The sequence below is a fragment of the Fringilla coelebs genome, assembly GCF_963513975.1.
Source record: "Fringilla coelebs genome assembly, chromosome: 1".
Taxonomy (NCBI): Eukaryota; Metazoa; Chordata; class Aves; order Passeriformes; family Fringillidae; genus Fringilla; species Fringilla coelebs.
Genome location: NC_140028.1, coordinates 109,293,480 through 109,310,513, shown reverse-complemented (window position 1 = coordinate 109,310,513; position 17,034 = coordinate 109,293,480). Strand labels below are relative to the sequence as shown.

General features: G+C 42.1%; 2 protein-coding genes across 2 annotated transcripts in view; both read left to right on the top strand.

The window, feature by feature from the left end:
- Positions 1–1,003: 1,003 nt before the first annotated feature.
- GLB1 (galactosidase beta 1) overlaps positions 1,004–17,034 on the top strand; it is a 40,830-nt gene continuing 24,799 nt past the window's right edge. The window contains exons 1-4 of the mRNA XM_084221088.1: positions 1,004–1,120; positions 10,753–10,934; positions 16,445–16,595; positions 16,894–16,954. Of these exons, the coding sequence (XP_084077214.1) occupies positions 1,067–1,120; positions 10,753–10,934; positions 16,445–16,595; positions 16,894–16,954 (448 nt within the window). The 5' untranslated portion in view covers positions 1,004–1,066. The remainder of the gene's footprint in view (positions 1,121–10,752; positions 10,935–16,444; positions 16,596–16,893; positions 16,955–17,034) is intronic.
- TMPPE (transmembrane protein with metallophosphoesterase domain) lies at positions 3,891–5,809 on the top strand (the record flags this gene model as incomplete). The annotated part of the gene is made up of 1 exon (XM_084221099.1): positions 3,891–5,809. One exon carries the CDS (start codon positions 3,891–3,893, stop codon positions 5,205–5,207), a length of 1,317 nt encoding a protein of 438 aa, XP_084077225.1. The 3' UTR covers positions 5,208–5,809.

The following is a 17,034-nucleotide window of genomic DNA, read 5'->3' as shown; positions in this document are numbered from 1 at the left end:
TGTGATTGTGGGAGTCTACTATAGGCCACCCAGCCAGGATGACAACACCAACAAATTAGTCTTTAAGCAACTAAGAAGTACCTGTAAATCAACATAGCTGATAACAGGTCCATTAGATTCCTGAAACACCTATACCTCTAGGTAGAGGTACTATGAGAACTGACTGGGAAAAGTCCCTCCTTGATTTGTTGCTTATTAACAGAGAGGGACTTGTGGGTGAAGTGATGATTTGTGACTTTCTTGAGTGATGATTTGCGGCTTTCTTGGCCATGATTGCTTCTTGCACCATGAAGCAATCAAGTTTAAAATCTCTGCTGACAGGGGGAAAACTGCCAGCAAAACTTCAACTCTGGATATGAAGTGAGCAAAATTCAGGCCGCTCTGGGAGCTAGTTAGTGAGGTCCCCTGGGAAAATGCCTCTTTCTGCCTTTCTGCCCAGCCAAGGCGGCAGAGGCTGCGTCTGTTCTGTCATTCCTCTGGGGAGCTGGACCAGCCCTTGGCCTCGGACCAGCCGGAGTGTGCGTGGCGCTGCAGATGATGCTCTGACCACTGGAGGTAAAGGCCAGAATCAGCTTTCTGTTCTGGCACCTATTGTGTGAGAGCAATCTTTGGAGATGTACCCGGCTCTTGATTTCAGTGCCGGGCTCCTGAGAGAGGACGACAGCGCTTTAACATGGGAAGGAGAGCACCCAGGCCCAGTGCTTCCCGTCAGGATGATGGGATGCCCAGGGGAGGTAAAGGTCAGCAAGACCTTTCAATCTTGGAAACTTCTGCGTGGGAGAAATCCTTGGATGTATTCAGCATCGGAGGTCGGATCCCAAAGTCTCCTGTGAGCTCCTGACGCTGCACGGCAGTGCTGGCACAGGGGAAGCAGCGCGCCAGCCCCAGGGCCTCGGGGGGTGTCCCGTGAGGGGAGGGCAGGAGGAGGCCGGGCTCGCAGGGGTGGAGCGCCGCTGCCGCGGTGCCGGTGCGGAGGGAGGAGGAGGAGGAGGGATGCCCGTCCTGCGCCGGCCGTTTCCCGGCGGAGCCGTCAGCTGACGCCGCCGTTTCCTGGCTGCCGCCCGCCATGCTGCGGCTCCTGCTCCCGCTGGCCGCCCTGGCCGCGCTCCTCCGGGCGGCGGTGAGTGCCCGCCTCGCCTCCCCCTCCGCCAGGGACACCCGGGGGCAGCGGGGCCGGCTCTGAGGGGCGCGGGGGCCGGCGTGGCCGAGGGAGGGCTGGCGGGGGCCTCCTGCCGCCGCTGGAGGAAGGCGCTTCGCCTCGGTCCTTTTTTAAAGCACGAGCGATTTCGGGCTCACGTGCGGCGCACGGGGCGCCGGGCTTGTGGCTGCGCCGAGGGGGAGATCCCGGAGCCGGGGCAGGGAGGGGTCCGTGCCCTTCTCCCGAGCAGGCCGGCCGCTGCCGGCCCGCCGGCGGTGTGGAAGGGCTGGCGGTGCCGCCCAGCGGGGGTGGCCGCCCGGCCTGAGCCGTGCTGCCGGCGCCGGGGCTCCCTGCGCGCCCGGGAACCGCGGAGGCCTCGCTGAGCAACCCGGGGCCGTGGGGGAACCGGTACCGACAATGCTGGTAGATCCCGTGGGAAAACGGGCTCATCCTGTGGTGCGTGAGAGGAGGGAAAGAGGTTTTTCCTGTTCTCCATAGAGTCTGTTGTAGCCGCCTTGTCCCGGGGGACACAATTCCGCAGCCTAAGGACGAATCCTCATGCTCCACAGTTCCGTGGTTTATGGCTCGAGTTGAAGGCAGAGTGATACTATTACCGTGGTAGATGTTGTAGTTGGATGGGGCACGGGTGGTTAAAGATGTATGAAAAATAGAATAATATGATGTGGGACCTTGGGAGGATTGGATCACAGTTAGTGTGCTTTCTTAGGGGTGAGGTTGATGCTGAGCCTTGCAAAATTTTGAAGGTGGCAGGCAAGAACAAATACTCTAAAAACTTGGTCGTATTAGCACTTTTGGGGGATTTAATAAGTTCATTTCAAACAGATAAAATACATAATTTCAAGAATTTGCTGCCATGGGAGGTTGTAGGACCAGATTGTACTCAACAGATTTAAAATAATGGATTTGACAAATTTAAATACATCAGGCTCATAAGCAACATCCAAGACTTTCCAACATCCATTTTTGACAAGAAATGACTGTGCAAGGATTTGCCCTCTAACATCCCTAGTGTAGCAGCTGTGTCAGCTGAAGGAGTATGAGGGAGCAGACCACAGACCGTGGCCAGGGTCCTGTCATTTATTTAAACAGCGTTTCTTGCTGCTGTTGTCCAGACAAAGTATTGCATGGTGTCTAGAGGACCTATGGACTTGAATCAGTAGGGCATTTCTTGTGCTCTTATCTTCCTAGCTCTGTGTGTTTTATGTAGATACATATGTGCATAATAGCACTATTTCTTAAGAGTAGTTTAGTAGCAACTGAGAGGGTTTGAGGAGCTGAGGCTGGCAGGCACAATTTCCCTTATCAGCCCACAGTTCCCTGACACAAGCAGTGAGGGAAGGGGTTTTTTTTAAAACTTGGTCTAGTCCTCAAAGTAGATCAGGGTCCTGTCATCACAGATATGTTCTTTTAAATTAGCTTGAGAGGACATATGTAGCAGATAAGCAACTTGGCAAACTGGGGTTCACAGACTTCTGGGCTTAGGCTTACTGCTGAGCCCTACAATGCTGCTTTTGTGCCCTAGTTCTGAGATATTTTTGGCTGTAATGATTGCTTGCTTTCTCTAAGTGTGGATTGAGAGGCAGGAAGTGTTTTGAAAATAATTGTGCTATTATGGGGCTATTATGTCAGATATGGTCTCTGTTGTATGTTATGAAAGACTACCCAAACTTTTTTCATCTATGATTAAAATAAATAATAGGTTTCTTCTAAATAGAAATGTGCAACCTGACCATTAATAGAAACACTGTGACTGAGCAAAATACAGAGAAACCAGGGAATTCTGCTACCATTCAAACGTAACTGATCCTTGCTTGTTTGTTTCCAGTCTGTGAGCAGTTATGCATTAGATTCTGTGCTCCCCTCTCAAGGAGCAGGGTGTGGTGTTTTAATCTCTTTTCAACTTGGTTGCATCCTGTTAGACCAGGATATACTAGAACAGGTGCTGAGTCTTGGAAAACTCTATATGTAGTAGAAGTGAGCTGGAAGTGAGCAGCAAAACAGTGTGAGTTTCACTGATCCTACTGATTTCCAGGGCTTTGGAGAAGTCTGATTCACAACAGCAGGCAAGGATATCTACTGATCATCTGCAGCTTCTGGGACCACAGTTGCATCTGTTCCAGTGGGGATTTCACTGCTGCTGTAGCATGTGTTAGTAGAACTTCTTGCATTTGGTAAGAATGATGTAGGGTGATGCCTGCTTTTCAGATGGAACCAACTGCATGGCAAGAAGAACAGAAATCATGTATTAAGTTAATATCAGAAGCAACTTAGTCCCAGAACGTGTATGGGATTTACAAATGCTATTATTTTTTTTCCCAGGACCCATTGCATCCCTGTTGTGAGGTACTGCCATCTACTTAGGAAGTCTTGATGAGAAAAAAGTATTTAAAAGAAAGGGGGGTATAGGGGAGAAATGATTGAGGGAGGCAGACAGGGAGCTTGGGAGGGGACTTCCAGCATCCAGTCTTTCCTGTTGTCTGGTTTACTCCACTTCAGGACATCTCCTCTATGTCGTTGTGACAATGATTCTGCATGACCCAGCATCTTGTGTATTATGTAGAGTAACAGTCCTTTATTGCAGTCTGGGAAAAAGGGAATGTGTGTAATATTTTAAAGCGGCTCATACTGGTTCCTGGTTGCAGGCTTTGTTGACCCAAGGCATCCCTTCATAACCACATTATTGACTTCTGGAGACTTCTGCAGAACAGAAGGGAGCACTCAGGAAGCAAAGATGATCTCCTTCAAGCAACTGCCCATTGAAGCCAAAGCCGCAGTGGCTGCAGGAGTGGTTTTCTTCTCCATGATGCTATCACGGAGTTACCTGGCGGAAAAACTCGATTTCAGGACGCGGCGCTGGCTTCTAAGGCTGCAAATGGCACTGTTTGCTAATACACTCATGTTGATGGGATCTCTTCATGTTTGGAGAAGCACAGTCACCACGTTCACCAGGTCTCCAGCTGCCAGCTCCTTCTGTTTCATGCTGTGGAAAATAGCTGTGTTCATGTTTCTAGCTTTGGCTCATTCAAGCTTCTTTACATTGCTATTTCTTGTTGCAGAAGAGCCCTATTTCTTTTCTTTAGCTGCCTACACCTGCTTGGGGGCCTATATTATTCTCATCTTTTTCCTATTCACTCTAGGCTCTGTAGAGCAGGCTTACAGGTTCTTGGCTGGGAGAGGCGCTAAGGCAGGCACTGGCAACAAGAACAGAACAGCACTGAAACCAGTTCTGGCAGTCTTGCTGACTGTTGTGCTGACTGTTGTTGGGCTGTTAAATGCTTCCCAGCCCCCTACTGTGAATTCAGTGGAGATTCCAGTTCACAAGCTGCCCTCCGCAATGAATAACTTGAAAGTGGTGTTGCTTTCAGATATCCATCTGGGGCCTACAGTTGGGAAGACCAAGCTTGCCATGATAGTGAGAATGGTTAAGGCTTTAAAACCAGACATCACCGTGATTGTTGGGGACCTGTCTGATGCTGAGGCAAAGATCATACGACCTGCTGTTGAGCCTCTTGGAGAACTTGATTCTCCTTTGGGCACTTACTTTGTCACGGGAAACCATGAGTACTACACCTCAGATGTTAGCAACTGGTTCGAGCTGTTAAAATCATTTAACATTCAGCCATTGCATAACGAGAATGTGAAGATTGTTTCACCAAAGAGCACTTCTGACTGGTTCTGCCTGGCTGGCGTGGATGATATTGAAGCAGATGTGTTGCGCTATTCGGGACATGGCATGGATTTGAAAAAAGCTCTCAGAGGCTGTAGCAGTGAGCATGCAATAGTGCTCTTAGCTCATCAGCCAATTGCTGCAAAGTGGGCCCTTCAGGAGAGACCAGACATAAATTTAATTCTCTCTGGCCATACTCATGGAGGGCAGATTTTCCCTCTAAATGCTGGAGCTTATCTTCTGAATCCATTCTTTGTTGGCTTGTACCAAGTTGGGCAGAATACCTTCGTCTACGTCAGCCCGGGGACGATGTACTATGGAATACCCATGAGGCTGGGCAGCAGAGCTGAAATAACAGAGATTATTCTACGTTCTCCTTGAGGAGTTTTCCATTTGACAGACTTCTAATTTTTTTCTCTTTTTTTTTTTTTTTTTTTGGCCAGTATATTGGCTCTTCTACTATGAAAGCAAATCCTTTTTCAGGGAAACCAGAGAAGATGTGTTGGGCTGAACTTCAGCAGGTTCTGTTAAGTTTGAGCAGAAAACACTAACTGTATCTTGGGCCTATGAAACAAATTTGGGACACGTTAAATTACTGAAGTAATTATGTCTTTGACTTCATTATCATTGAGGTTCTGCATTTAAAGATAACACTGATGTCACGGAGATAATGTGTGTCCTGTGCATGTTTAGTAATACCTGTGTCCTGCAGCTACTTCATGTTCCACTGTTTGGTGTCCATGCACCAGGGCATCCAATCTGTTCTTCTTACTAGTACTATCAGTTGCAAGGCATCAGTTCTGAAATTCAGTTTTATCCAGTTAAAAAGTTGGTGAGACTGACACCAAAAGGTGAAAGTAGCTGTCTTTCTCCAGCATTTCCCCAGAATAGCTGGGCATCCAGTAAATTTTTACTGGAAACAGCCCTAATAAAAGCAAATGAGGAAAATTCCAAAATTAACTTCTGTTGCTGTCTGAGCATGCAGTACCTCCTTATTTAAAGCACTAATTCCAAAGCTGAAGTACTCAGTGTCTTTTGTCTTCATTCTGTATTTTTTTCTTTCTGCCTAATTTATCCTCCATCATTTTTCACTTGCAAGAGTAAATAGATGCTATTTCAATACAATGCAAATAAATTAATGCTTGAAATTTGTTAAAGGCTTTAATATTTAAGTAAATTATGTCCTCTTTTAATGAGACTAAACTCTGCAGCAGGTGACTTCCCTAAGAGCATTTGGATGTCAGTGTCCTGGTTGTCTGATGGGCACATAGGAGAGAAACTGCTACAGGATAATGGATAGAGGATTTCTTCTCATCTTTCATAGAAGGGCTTATAATGAATTAGCATAATTATATGATTTTTGAGTAATTAGAGAATAATTGACACAAACATTCTTGTTTCTATATCTTTGCATTCATGTAAGAAAGCCAGGATGTAAAATAATGTGTGAGTTTTGCCCAGGCCAATGAAACACTTTACTTTTTCTCTCTCCTCATTTCCCACCTCATTTCTGCTGCATGAAATATCACAAACCATTAGAGCCTGGGAATCCTGCCTCTGTAGTCTGCAGCTGTAGCCGCAGCGCTTTCCTTGCTCTGCCTTTCTGGCCACCAGTGCCCGTGTTCCCCTCAGGCAGACCCACAGCATGGGGCAAAAGAGGGCGGTTCTTATCCAGGAGACTGAGGATGGGAGACCAGAGCGGTGGTGTTCAGTCTTTTCCCGCCTTCCTGTGTGATCCTGAGCCAGACGACCATAGACACTTGGTTTTGTTCTTCAGCTTCTGTTCTTATATTGAAGGAGATAGGTAGGAGTGTGTTTGAAAAGTGTTGTGGTCTTTGTAAAGTTGAGGATTTTTGTAAGTTAGATTTTGAGGTTTGACTTCATCCACTCTGAACATCTCCTTGGCAGAGCTTCTAATTCCTTTGCTGGTTTTGTACCGTGCTCATCTGTACAGACATCTTACATTTTTACTCAGGAATAACGAGAAATACTCTAAATGTGTCTCAAAGGTTAGTGGAATTGTTGGAGAAGTCAGTCCTCTTCTGAAAGACTGAATACTTTACCAGCCATGCTCTCTGCTTGCCAGATAATTTCTGTTTCCCACCCCTTATGATTTTGTATACTTTTTTTATGACTGTGTGATAACATCTGCTTAAGTATCCTAAAGTTCCCATGTGTATTCAACACCGTCCGCTGTCCATGTGGGATCCATCAGAGGCTTTTTGCAGTTGGTGGCATAGTGTCAGATGGGGAAGGAATTTTGATTGCCTGTAACCCTCAGGTTACTTGTCAACTCGCCTTCAGTTAAGAGCTGTGTTCTAGGTTTAGTGGTGCAGAGTATTCTCACCCGGCCAGTAGTCCAGGAGGATTTTTACAGTTGTTGCACTGAATGTTCTTACCGTGTTAAGAAGGCTAATTGTTAAGCCAGTTTCCTCAACAGGAGGCATTTGTGGGACTGATTTTAGATCGTGTCAGTTTCTCAGTGAGGTGCTAGTATTATTTACTTTTTTCTCCCTGCCCTCTTTATTTCTCTCTTCATTCTGATCAAGTGTGTGCAAAAACATAGAGGAAGGGGTCCTTCCATCCCAGATTTTCTTCATTACTTTGTATGTGCCTCTCTTAGAAGATAATTATGTATCCTTTCAGAAGCAGATATGCATCGTTTTAGGAGTGGTCATATTGTCATTTCATACATTCGTTGAGTTCTCTTGTTGTAATTTAGTTCTTGCCCCTTTTTTTTGTATCTCTCTCTCTGAAAGGTTGTTTGCTGGTGATTACTTCATACTTAAAATGCTTTCTTTCTGTGCCAAAAGACTCCAAAGCCTTTTATTTTGCTTTTCAGTTACAAATGGAAAGTATCCTAGATCAACTTTCCGTTTGATAAAAGGAATGAACCGTTTCTGTAATCTCTCTAATCAGCAATCTCTAACTGTCCTTCAAGGTTCTTTCTATACTTTTTCCAGTTTGATTTGAATGTACACAATGCAGACCTGTATTCAGTATTTCAGATGAAGAAAAATTGCTGTGCTGCTTATTTTTTAATTTGAAAATTTTTTTTGTAAATTTTGTGTGTGTGTGTATAATGTATTTAATCTAGAGAACTTAACTAAATGATTATATATTTCATCCTATAAAAGGCCAGTTCAATGGGGGCTGAGGAGGAGTTAATTAATGTCAGAATTAATAGCAGAATATAATGGTATCGTCACTTTGTGAAAATTATATTTATTATATAATTACTATAGAATGGATTGGAAAATATGTAAATTGTGGTATAACAAATGCTTTAAATGTTGGGATTTAATAAAACTTTATTCTTATAATCAACTATGAGGCCTCTAGTGACCTTTTATTTTCTACCAGTATGCATTGTAGCAGTTTGTGCCGAATAGTTTTAACACACTCATTATATTTACCAACAAAAAGCTACCAACAATAAACCTGACTAGTTTTGTAAGCTCTTACACCCTTACTGCTAAATGAATCATGGTGGAAAGTGGGAAAAACCACCATTACATTTGCCTAAAGCCTACTAGGAGAAAAAGGTGCAGACAGCAGGGGTGAGGATGTGGTGCAGAGAAAAGGACCACTGAGATGGCACAGAAAGGTTACTAAGAGAATATTTTGGAAGGAACAGAAGAAAATGAGTGATTTATGGTTCTCAATTTTGATACTTGAGCTTTGAGGTGGAGAAAGAGATGTTCTGTGATTGGTCTAAGAGAAGCTAAAAATCTTCAGAAATGGAGGATTTGTACCACATTTGTTTGCTTTCTAAATAAGAAGAAAACCCCCTGTTTTGTAAATTTGGAGAATGAGAGATTTTTGCCACTGATAAACAGTTCTGTGTGTTGAAGTGGGGAAAAAAAATTTGTGTCAAGAGACATGCACATTATAAAATATTGAAATAGCATTAAGGTTGCAAAAATAAACTCTTACTTGATTTAAGCAAGGACAAATTCTTTAGTTCTCATTTCCACGTGAGTATGCTCTGAGGATGTAGGTGCAACATGATACCCTTGCCTGTAAGGGTCTGAATTTTCAGCTGGGCACTGATATGATTTGGTATGAAGGAAGTGGCAACCCAAACAGTGCTGTTTGTGTTGCATACCACACGAGCAGAGCCACTACCCCATCTTCAAGGGAGACAAAGTGGGAGTGAATTCCCTGCATATTCACAAGGGTGAGTATACAGTATTGGCAGAGCCAGCTATGAATTCATGAGGACAACTCTTGTTTTTGTTGCAAGCCCTGGATCATCTACTGACAATGAAGTAATGTTGAGGAATTGATCATGAAGGAAGTCTGTTTACAATGGGTGATGAATGAGGTGAATTCGAAGTATTCTGGTAGCTTTTTCCCTGTCCACCACTGTGTCAGGAAGTGTATGTGTTGGGAAGGTGATTTACACCTATGGTCACAGCTTCAAAAACCTGACTTCTAAATGGTAACTGGTTCAGTGATTACGTCTTTCATAATTAATACCTACCTTTAATTGTTTTAAGATAGCCATGGCTCTCTGCCAGAAATGTCTGTCCCTGAGGGTGTGTAAAGTTTTTTCAACATTCATCATCTCAACAGTTCTCTACCATGAACAGAACAAGTGTCTTTTCCATAGACCTCTTGATGTGGTTAGTCTGAATGAGGGGGCTAAAATCCTCTTACAGAGGGACACCACAGCAATTTATTTCACCTCTCCTTGTTCCCAGGGATAATGGCCTTTTAATGTGTAAGGTGCTTCTATCCATAATGGTTGGTTTTTTTGATTTCTTTCTGTGTTGTTGTGTTTGGTTTCAGAGTTCTACTTAGTCGTGATCGTTTTGAAGCACTCAGCCCTGCATTAGTGCTGTGACTTGTCACAGTGCCCTAGAGTAAAAACATTTGAAGAATATGAAACATCTGCTTGGTGTCTGTAAGGGTGAATAGTTTCCTTCATGGGTACACATGGAACAATTCCATCCTAGTGCAGCATGCCCAGCCACCAAGGTGCAGGTTATAAATGAAAGATCAGGAAAAAGTCATATACATTTAAATTGAAGAGGAAGTAAGCAGCTGTACCTACCTGTACGTCCTTTGCAGCAGTAGTTTGCTTGAGGTCTAACAGCCTGGAGTTACTATAGCATCATAATTTCTTATGGAGAATCCCCACCCTTGAGTTACATTTATTCCAGAGCAGTTGGTTTGTATTTCTGAATTCTGTGGGGTCCTGCTTTTGGAAAGGCCTGACATGCCCATACCTTTGTTGAATCAAGATTTATTTATCTTAATAAAGTTAAGTAATCTTAAGAGTGGGTCCATGTTTGTGGAAACAGAGCATAAAAAGCCTGTGCTGTGCAACACTTGGCAGCCCCTTGCTTTTCATGTTTCCCTGCCAGCTCCTTGTTGTATCCTCTCATACCTGTCGCTACACATCCACCACAAAATTTCACTTGTTCACTGTTGGCAGAATGCTTTGAATTGCTATGTGTATCTAGGACATTTTCCACTATGGTTTTTAGGTTTTCTGTAAAATAATGCCTTTGTTGCAGATGGGACATGCTGTTGTCTTCTTCCTTGGAGTTTGTAGTCTTGAAATGATTGTAAAGTGTTGTCTCAGTTCCTCTGTTTAATGGCTGTCTAGGAATAGATATATTGGTTTAGCAATTTCGTCCTCCATTTTTCAGGAGGGAGTGTGTTTTCCTTGAACTGTATCTGCTAGTTTCCTTGCTCTTTTATCCTGTGACACATTGCACTGGCTCCCTTTTGCTGGTTTGTTGTGCTAAGACTCAGGTGGGCTATAGATAGCTAGAGGAAAGTCATTCACCATCTCTTGTTTTAGGACCATTGTATCTTCTATTGTAGACAACCCACAGATGTTGTATAGCCTGTTCTCTGTGTCTTTCAAGGCAGAAAGAAATTATACCATGTCTTTTTTTTTGTTTTGGTTTAGTTTTGTGTACAGAATGGAGCTGAGAGGAGTTTTGGGATTGATTATGAATCCAACAGCTTTGTCAAGGATGGGAAACCTTTTCGTTACATCTCCGGTAGCATTCACTACTCGCGGGTGCCCTCGTATTACTGGAAGGACCGCCTGCTGAAGATGAAGATGGCAGGGCTTGATGCCATTCAAACGTGAGTAGCTGTTGATTTCCAAGTGATTTGTGGTCCTGGGAGCTGTATGAGAAGTCATTAAGAGGAATGCTGCCATTGTTACTTATTATTTTTCTAGTAATAGGTGAGGAAGCTCTGGAGAAATGAAGGGTGGTACAGGATGACTTTTGACCACATAAATGGAGGCAGCTGGGCAGGTTGTAACCAGTAGTCTGTTTCCCTGATGATAGGCAGCGCCTCTGGCTTCACAACCCAAATGTGACCTGAAATGAATTGTTGGACTATGAACTTGGGCAACTATGAAACAATTGTACATGCTCTGCCTCTGCTAGGGACACTCTCTGGTCAAAAGGCAGGCTAGGTGTGAGGAGACAATAACCTCTTAGTACAGCCTGGGTTGGTATCACCCAGAAGCCTTGAAAATGTTGGTGAAGACTGCAATAACATTTAAAAGCTATTTTAAGCTATTTCACCAGAAGGATTTAAATTTAGATAAATGGATTGGGAACTATGTGTACTTCTTTTTTAAAAAAAAAAAAAAAGCTTAAACAGCTTTCATATTTTGTGTATGTGTGTGCAAAACCCTTAATCTGTTTTTCTTGTCTTTTCTGCCTGGTTGGGTTCCTAATTCAAAAGTTGAGGTGCAAATTAAAAAAAAAAATAATTCAGCTTTCCCTTATTTTTGCCATAGCTTCATTGACAAGGGAAGTGGTGCTGTGTAAGGCACAGTTTTTTCAGGCAATTGTTCTAATTCCCTAACAGGTTTGTTTTCTTAAGTCATTGCAAGGCTTAGAGCTTCTCTTTGAAACCACCTGCTTTTGTGCTGTAAAAAGTTCAGCTTCTGACAGTGCAGAGCCTGTAGGCTCGGTAGTAGTGGTTTCTCACCATTGAAATCTGTATTATTGTTATACCTGCAAGTCACATGGTTGCTTTGTACACTTGGGGATGAGACTAGTCAGAGTTAGTAGGTGAAGAACAGACAGCAGGGAGAGAAAAAAAAGTTGAATTTTTTCAAATTTAGGGTTCTCTATATATATCTTAAGACTTCCCTGTGTTGGGATGATGCAGTCACTCTGGTGAGTGGTTTTGTGGTTGTTTTTGTTGTTTTCTGTTAAGGAATCAGGTTCTTTCTTTGCTCACATTAATAAGAGCAATGGGATTAAGTAACACACTTGCTCAGGATGAAGTTGCTGGATTTGCCCAAGTAATTACTTTTTGCTGAAATAAAAGTAATTTAAAGTGGACCTGGAAATTATGCCTTTTGGTGTCTGGCTTGAAGGTCAGCCTGTGACTGACCCTATGATCAGTGACTCCCGTGATCCATAGTGTCTCATACTTCCCTTATGTCTGATTATTTCCTCCTCCTCCCAACACCCATGTGTTTCCAATGCCCTTTGTTCATTTCCAGCTTTTTCAAATAGTCCATTCTTTTTCTTTTTTTTTTTTTTTAATTGCCTTTTCATGTCTCTGATGCATCACTGGCATTTTTCCATTCCCTTTGTCACTGTTTTTCAGTGGCAAAATTGTTGCAGGGCCAGTTTGAGTTTTTTCTTGTTTCTTTCTCCCTCTTCATTTGTGATCTCTCACTAACAAGGTGGGTTTTTTCCTTCTTTCTTTTTTACTTTATTCCTTTGTTGAGACCTCTTACTCTGCTTTACTGTTTTGCATTAATATCTTTCTGCTGTGCAGGAAGGAGTGAAGATTTGTTGTTTTGCTTGTGCCAGCTGATCTCTGTTGGTCTTGGGAGACCTGAGCTGTGTCTGTTTTGGCAAAAAAGGTGCTGTGCAGCTGGCAAGTGGTTATGGCAACTGTGTCTTTAGGTGTTGTTGCTGGATCACATCATAACAGCTTTATTAGTCTCCTCTTGTTTTTCTAAGAGCAGACTGAGATTCTTTGACTTTCTCTTCCATCATTGCTCGCATCTTAATTTTTTTCTGCTATGGTGAAAGATAAATCTGAAAGTGTACTTTAGAAGCAGAAAGTGCTCCTGTGCCTTGCATTTTCTACAAGAGTCAAATCCATGTGTCTTTCTGTTTGACTCCAATCACTCTCTCTTTCTCTCTTGATGCTAAAAAAGCCCCTCAACTACAAAAAACCCCTTTTGTTTTTCTTTGAGGTTTGTCAATAATCAAGTCTTACTGCTCTTGATTATTTGAGATAAAGGTACGAAGAAATCCCAAAGAAATCTTCTGTGATTTTGTGTGATTATGGTAAAAAAATGGAAATTGGTCTATGTGATTGTGTTTTTCTTTTCTCTTCTTCTGCATACTCTTTCCTGGATCAGTAATACTGCTAACAAGGGACAGAGATACAAATTTTGTGAAGTCATTCTGGAATGAATGGGCAGCAGCACTGCTGGACTGTATGGCAGAATGTAGTGGTTGGACTCCCAATCTTCAGGCCTCACCTGAAGACTGTGATTTTGCTGCTTGGGATTTTTTTTCCAAAAGACAGGGAATGGTCCTGCTATAATTTGAAATATGGGAAGCTTCCTTGTATTATCAAGGCATTCCCAGTGAGGTTTACCACTTCAAGGGAAACAGGATCCTTATATTATGGGATTGTGCTTGTAAATACCTTGTAGATAAAGCCAACCAGATGTTCTCCTTCCTGTTCTCTGCAGCCTTTTTTCCAAAAGGCTGTCTGTGCCTTGATGCATCATTCAGCTCATGACTGAGGCAGCAGCTCCTCCTGGTCTCTGGAATAGGTGGTCAGTACATGGATATAATTGTCTGCACCTGGTAACATCTTAAGCAATAACAGAAAGTGAGAAAACAGATGACAGTAAGCTTGATCTTATATTAAAGCCTAAGAGATCAAGGCTTACCCCTTCTAAAGAGCAGGTTAAAATTTAATGTTGTGGTTGGTGTGATGTCCCAGAAGGTGGTGGAGGAGGATGCTGAGGAGCTCACTCCCTACCTCAGCAGAGGTGTCTGGTCACGCAGGTAACTGTCCTTGTTTTCAGTTTCTGAACTGTGTCTGCCAGCTGGAAATGAGTGCTGACTGAAGAAGGCATCCAGCACGGGAGCTTTGGGGTTTGTTTTGTGCTGAGTAGATAAACAATTGCCACTAGATGGGGCAGAAGATGTATACAGGATTTACTGATGAGTGGAGATGCTTCCTGGAAGAACCCACAGTTACCTTTACAGGCTCATAGAAAGCTAAATAATGCTGAGCATTTTCTTTGTTTTTCTCTATTTGTTGACTAATGAACAGAAGGGTGTAAACCTGTACAAAGTGCTTCTATGAAGGAGCTGCTGTTTAGAATATGGAATATTTAAAATTTAAACAAATTACTGTTTCTAAAGACTCAAATATGACTAATTTAACTAGCATGCTCATTGATGAAAGTAGTACCATTTATTCAATTTTGCACTATTAAAAAATCCCACCTTGATATTACAAAGAGAATTATCTTGTACATTAAAGAAGCTGAAGTGTGATTTTTTGCCTGTTGATAATATCTGAAATAGGAGAGGAAAGCTGTAACTTCTAAAGAAAGGAAGGTTATAGCATGAAGCTTAGAAATTGTGTGTAAAGGGAAAGTAAACTCAAATACAGAATAAGTACCATATTTCAAGTTTGAAAAAGGATGAGAGTTTCCTTTGTAAGTTCATTATTCTGTAGCTAAAGCAGTACAGGGTCAACAACTGACTGTAAATTTTGACAATGGTATGTAACAAATATATTCATTAAAGATAACAATTTCAATTTGAAATTTGGGACCATCATTAGCTGTAGAAAATATATTGCTGGATTAAAGTGTCTTAGTAACCATTTTTAGACCAGTGTTTAAAATATTTTTTTATCATGATTCATTATATAAAGCAATGGTTTCAAATAGGTTTTTTTCTTGTGCTTCTTCCCTTTTTCTCTGCTAGAATCTGCTTTTTTTTCAGTCTTGTTTTCAAGCATGTGACATAAATGAAAAGTGTTTCTGGAAGGATTTTTCTATCTTCTTCCATCTTAAGCGTAAGGGAGCTGGAGAAACCCTTTCATCCTCACCTCAGACAGTATTAAGTGCATTTAAACCTTAAGACTTCTTTCTGAACAAGTTCATAATGCAGTGAGTGTATTTACACATGGTTCATATATTCATTAAATGCACATGTAGTTTTTTTTACGAGTGAGTTAATTGTGCTTCAGAAACAATTAGAGCAACTTGACACAGAAATAAAATATACGACATAGAGGGGAAAATCTGCCTTTTGATGCCTGAGTGCATTGCTTTGACTCCATCCTGGCACTCAAATTTTAAGCTTTATCTTTTCAAACAGAGGCTTAAAATTTTGGCATTTGAGATGCTATAATATTCACAAAAGTTGAAAGATTATAATTTTTGTATTTGATGTTCATGTACATGTCTGTCTGTGTATGGCCATTTTAGAAGTGTACTCATGAGAGGGTCCCTGTTTTTCTTCCTTATTGAAAGCATTGTTTTAGGAACTTTCTTTCCCTCTTGGGTGGGTTTTTGCAAATTAAATGTGGAACATACTAACAAACCCAGGCAGTAAGGAAAATGTTGCTTTAGAGGATCTTTGGTAGACTAGATACAATTTTGGGAATTTTAGAAATTTTAGAGGAATGAGTTTTCACATTCCCTTGAATCCTTGCTCGGGTTGTACTCATCCCTAATTTTAGTCTGTCTGTGCTGGACTGCCACTTAGTACCATGGCAAACAAAACACAGTTTTCAAGCAAGGATTATCAGCTATAACCCTACTCATGGTATTTGGTACATTACTGTTCTTTGTTTTCAAGTGGTTTTTGTGTTTTTTTTTAATTTCTGTGAGATGTTCTGTGCTGAGGTTGTGGTTTCCTGCGTCCTGGAGGTGGGAGATAGGTGTTCTTTGAAATGGTGATCTGCTTGTTTGGCATCTTTATTACTTAGTTGAAATTAAGCTTTACTTTGTCCAAGTTCTTGGGCACCTTAACATTTCTTAACTTAATTGTTCTTCCAGTGGTGGTTTTCCAGAACTTGCATTGTTACTGGTCAGTGAAAACTTTTGGGACCTAGATGCAATATGATTTGAGGCTTAGGTGTTTTTCGAACTCTTTGCAGTGGCAGCAGCATAGACCTGACTGCCTGGTTGGCGTTCCCTGTGCAAGCTGGGTGATCCATTCATGAAGGGTCACGTGCTGTTTTGTTCTTGGCCTCCTCCTTCATGAGTGGTTTACCACATTCATCTCCTCATCAACCTCCCACCACTATACAGCTGCCAGCTGCCTTGCCAGCTTCAAAACTGTTTATTTAATTTTGGAACATGGTTTCACAATGGCACTACCAGAACCTGTTCTTGCTCTGATAGGGACTCCTGCAGACATAACCCTAATTTCAGTGTTAGTTTGAATGCCTTCTGCTGTATGAAATACCTGGCAGAAGAAAGGCCAGAGAGTTACTCCTGTCTTCTACGGATCCAAAGGATCACAGCAGCATTACTGATCTCTGGGGCATGTAGTGCAAATAACTGTTTTCCTGAATTCTGGTTTAGTCTCAGTTTCCTAATGGAAGGTGATTTTCTCTCTTAATAGGTATGTCCCATGGAACTACCACGAAACCCGGATGGGCTCGTATGACTTTTTTGGTGGCAAAGATCTAGAGTATTTCCTGCAGCTTGCCAATGACACTGGATTGCTTGTTATTTTGAGAGCTGGACCTTACATCTGTGCTGAATGGGACATGGTATACAACCTTTTGTAACAGCTCACTTCTGGGGCAAATCTAGTGCAAGTATTTCTTTAAGTGGACAGACTTACTCATTGATGTTTCCTTAGACAAGAGTCTTGGTGTAGTGTGTTAAAATCCATGCGTTCTAAGTGACTTCTTACAATACAAACTTACTCTGTTTGTTTTTTTTTTTTTTGGTTAGGAATTACTACTTGTAGAAAATCAGTTTTCCTTTCTCTGTATATGTCCTGATAAGAGGCTAAATTCTTCTTAGGATTCCTAAATTTGTCACTGTTTTCCTTTTTTTTCCCAGGGAGGTCTTCCTGCATGGCTGTTGGAAAAGAAATCTATTGTTCTCAGGTCTTCTGATTCAGGTAGAGGCATCAGAAAAGGCCATTAAAAATACACTGTAGCAGCAACTTTTTGGTTGAGGCCATTACTAGACAATTCATAT